Genomic DNA, 4,461 nt, shown 5'->3' on the forward strand with positions numbered 1-4,461 from the left:
TGGATCCACTTCGATTTTGGTGGATTTTTCTAAAATTATCTTGCAAAACAGACGAATGGAGTACATTTCTCAAAAACATAGTGGTGGCCCACGCAGCATTATTGCGCAGGAATTTCCTGGGAAAGGCTTTCGCAGGAAATCTGCGTCCATTCTCCACCACAACTCGGGTCACTGGACCACTGAAATTGTACAGTTCTTCTCTCCTGTTTTGCCTTCTTGAAGCACGCGTTGCAGCTTTAAAAAGCCGACCTTACCCATTTGCACCTTTCTTGCATCCATTCATTCATAACATACTTCTTGGGAGCCACATATATAAAATTAATTAAAGATTAAAATAAAAATAAAAACTTTCTGAACGAGCACTGTATTTGAGTGTATGGAAAATGTGTTAGGTTGTGCTACAAGATATTATACAAAACAGAAAAATAAATAAAAGAATGAAAAATAATAATATTAATATATGCACAAGATTCTCTCTCCTCGAGAATCAGAAGAGCTTTCCGGCAAACTCCTCCACCGAAGATGTTGCAGCGGCGAGATTCCTAAGCTCCTGTAAGCTCCTTCCAAGCTCTAAGGTCATCTTCATCTCAAACAATTCCCCATTATCTCTCTTACTGGGTTCTCTTTCCTGTAAGTTGGATTCAATGGACTCTTCCAAGAGGCGGTAGAAGCCGCCGCAGTTCCGATACATCTCAAATACCATTCCCACCTGCCCGCCGTGTTGTACCGTGTTGACTATGCTAGCTAGTGCCCCACCAATGATGCCGATCAACATAGCCCATGACCCACGAGAATCAGATCCGATAAAAGAAGTCCCAAGTGCAGCAAGGCCAGTGAGTAGAGGACCCGATACTGAGAAAATCTTATTGACTTGCAATACCAACTTGCTCAGTCTCACATACTCGGCGATGTCATTTCTCCTCAATATTTCAAGAATGCCTCTCATTTCTTCTTCAAGTTTCCCACTCCAACCGTTCTTTTCGTCTCGAGCGGGAAGTGGGTGTAGCTTCTGTCGTCTTAGATTGAATGAAGGCCACCATCTTGCAGGCTCGACTGTAGTTGGGAACTTGTCGAGCATTCCTGGGAGCAAGGGAAGTGGGTAGGCCTTGTCGAGAGCCAACACCCTCTCCATCGCATCTTCCACGTCTGTTGGAGTAGGCTTACGGAGTGCGAGAGTGGTTTGAATCAGTGTATAGAGCTGACGGAACAACCGAGTAGCATTCCTTTGTTCTTCTGCAAGTTGGGAGGGCTGGATCTTGTTCACCAACAACAGCAGTCCAGTCGCGGCGGAATACAAGATAGTGGATGAAACCTTCAATGCCATGCCAGGGGCGGTCCCTGTCGATATTGCGGAGAGTCCAGCCATGGTCGTTGCTGTGAGAGTGATTGCATTGATGGAGTTGACAAGGAGATTATTCCAGCTATTCCTCTGCTCTGCAACGTTTGCATGCATCTCTGCCCGATCAGTGACCGCTTCCGTGATTACATAAAGCTTGGAAATAGCATCCATGAAGTCATCATCATCACCGTCGATCACCGCCCGCTTTTCTATCTGTATATCGGTTTGGATCAAGTTTCCATTTTTCATATAGAGTTCATTCATGTTTACAATTGGTGTCTTTGCGAATGATAACTTACTCTTTCGGAGTTTTGGGGCTTTTAGAATTGCAGAAAATCTACGCTCAGGATCACACAGTGGAGAAAATGAAGATGATAATAGGCTAGAAGTAAAAGAGGCTGACATTCTCCTTCTCTCCTTCTTTTTAAATCTTTTTCTTTCTTATAAAATCTTTGCTAGATTCTTTGAGTTTGAGTAGAGGATGAGAAGGAAGGTGGGATTTGGGTTGTAAGGATGTATGTCTTTGATGAAAAACAGGACTGAATTTGTGGTGGGAAGATATGATGAGAGAGGTTTGAGGTATTTGTACGCCGGTGCGATTGACTGTACGCCGCTCTCGTTGAATAGAGAGTGGGAGAAGACGCGGATTCAGTACTAACCCCGCCCGTCCTTAGCTAGGAACGGACAGGAGCTCTTAGGGGCCACCGTGATGTATGGTTTTTATCCACACCGTCCATCCATTTTTTTTCAAATTATTTTAGGGTACAATCCAAAAAATGAGGGAGTTCCAAATATCAAGTGCATCGCACAGTGTGGATTAAACACTTACCGTTGATTACTTTTTCGGGGCCATTGAAGTTTTGGATCAAGCTGACATTGGTGTTTTCCCAGGTTCGTCCAGGTCTACGTGACTTTATGAACAGGTTGGATTGAAATTAACCATCACGGTAGGCCGTTTCAATTGCGGGTGTCATTATCACCGCTCGTTTTTTGACCTGAACTCTAAAATAGTGTGAAAAAATGGATGGACGGTGTGGATGAACCCATACATCACGATGTCCCCCTCCGAGCCACTGTCCGTTCTTAGCTAGGGATGGACGGTGTATTAGCCAATCAGCGTCCCCAAGAGAACCATTCTCGGTCAAAAGTGGTTTGGAGACAAGGACGTGGATTAGCTACTGAGCCCGACTGTAGCGAGTTTTCTTTGGGCCTCACCATGATGTATATGTTGTATCTACACCGTTCAAACATTTGGAGAGATCATTTTAAGGCATTAGCCGAATAATGAGGTAGATCCAAAGCTCAAGTAAATCCCACCACAGAAAACAGTGGGGAAAGTGACGCCACCGTTGAAACCATAAGGCCCACCATGATGTTTATTTGAGATCTAACCTGTTTATAAGTTAAAACAGACATGGAATAAGGGACACCACAATTATCAGCTTGATCGAAAACTTCTGTGGCCTCGATATGTTTTAAAGGTAAGCGTTAAATCTCCACTGTTTTCTGTAGTGGGATACACTTGAGTTTTGGATCTAACTCATTATTTGTCTCATGCAGTAAAATGATCTCTCCAAATGTATGGACGGTGCGGATATAAGGCATACATCATGGTAGGTCCCACAGAAAGTAGTGGCATCACTTCAGCTGCCAGTCTTGCTACTGTGTTCAGTAGCTAATCCGCGTCACGGAGACAATGTCTATATTTTATTTGTAATTTATTATTATTTAATATTCTTTACGCATGAGTGCTGACTGATGGCCATCCATCTGTACGGACTCGGTCCGGGTAGGGGCTCTTTGGCGCTCACTGTGATGTGCGGGTTTTATCCAAGCAGGCCATCCATTTTTCCATGTCGTTTTACGCATTAGTCGAAAACAAATGAAGCAATCCAAGGCTCAAGTGGACCACACAACAGGAAGCAGTAGTGAGATGACGCCCACCGTTCAAACCTTCCTAAGGTTGTTTGAAGGGAAAACACAGTTTTTAATGGTGGGCGTTCAATCTCCACTGTTGATCAAAACTTTTGCGGCTCTCAAGAAGTTTTTAGTGGTGGGCGTTCAATACACTAAAATGATCAGGAATTGGATGGACGGTGTGGATAAAATCCATACACCAACCCACGGAGCCCTTTCTTGCACCGAGTCCGTCCGGGCGAGGCCCGACGTAATCCGCTTCCCATCCATCGGGAGCGGAGTAGGTGGAAGCTGGCCTAGCCCCGTAGGGCCTCCTAAGTGGCATGTTAGTAGGAAATACAGTACGGGACCACAGGTTATGGTAGTAACTTGACTTCAGTGTTGCAATTTTCCAGTAGTCAAATCCATAGGGATGTAATGGCGACCTTTTTTTTTTTTTTTTTACACACGCGCACACAATTTTAGAGGTAAGGCATCCATGCCATCCATAATCCATGCCGTGTTATTTTAGGAGTAAGGCATCCATGTTGTCCATAATCCATGCCGCCCATCCTTTTTGCCGTGTCATTTTAGTGGTAAGGCTCAAATATCAGCCGACAAGATGACGGATTGGCTACTCCCCCTAGAGTGAATAAGAAGTTACCTTCTATTTTAACCCCTGAGAAAGTGACTGATTGGCTACTCCCCCTGCCACCTGCCACCAACCAACGGCTGGTGCTTGGTGGTCAGTGGGCCCCACCACCATGTATGTGTTTCACCATGCAGCCCATCCTTCCTGCCATGTCACTTTAGGGCTAGGGCCCAAATATCAGCTTGATCCAGTACTCGTTTGGCCCATATAATAAAAAATAATGGTGACTGTTGAAACTTTCCAAGCTTACTGTGATGTTTGTTAGAAGTGTACAATGCCCATGTCAGGACTTTTTGGGCCCACAGCGAGCTGGCTGACAAGGTGGATGGATCGGATCACCCCATTGTGGGCCTTAAGCTATGGTACCAATGGTTTGGTAGAAGAGGAAGTGAACACGTGGATACCACGATCCATGCAACATGACAACCACGACCCATATCACATGACAACTATGACCCATGCAAGCCACAACCTAAATGGGCCCACATTGATGTATGTGTATAATCCATGTCGTCCATCCTTTTTATAATGTCATTTTAGAGATAGGGCCAAAATATCAGCCTGATCAGCGCTC

At 44.8% G+C, this 4,461-nt stretch overlaps 1 protein-coding gene across 1 annotated transcript; it reads right to left on the bottom strand.

Annotated features, from left to right (window-relative positions):
- Positions 1-335: 335 nt before the first annotated feature.
- LOC131230863 (probable F-box protein At4g22030) lies at positions 336-1,883 on the bottom strand. The gene has a single exon (XM_058227236.1). The coding sequence runs from the start codon at positions 1,742-1,744 to the stop codon at positions 488-490; it is 1,257 nt and encodes a 418-aa protein (XP_058083219.1). The 5' UTR covers positions 1,745-1,883; the 3' UTR covers positions 336-487.
- Between the last annotated feature and the right edge of the window lie 2,578 nt (positions 1,884-4,461).

Source organism: Magnolia sinica, chromosome 1 (genome assembly GCF_029962835.1).
Source record: "Magnolia sinica isolate HGM2019 chromosome 1, MsV1, whole genome shotgun sequence".
NCBI classification, from domain to species: Eukaryota; Viridiplantae; Streptophyta; class Magnoliopsida; order Magnoliales; family Magnoliaceae; genus Magnolia; species Magnolia sinica.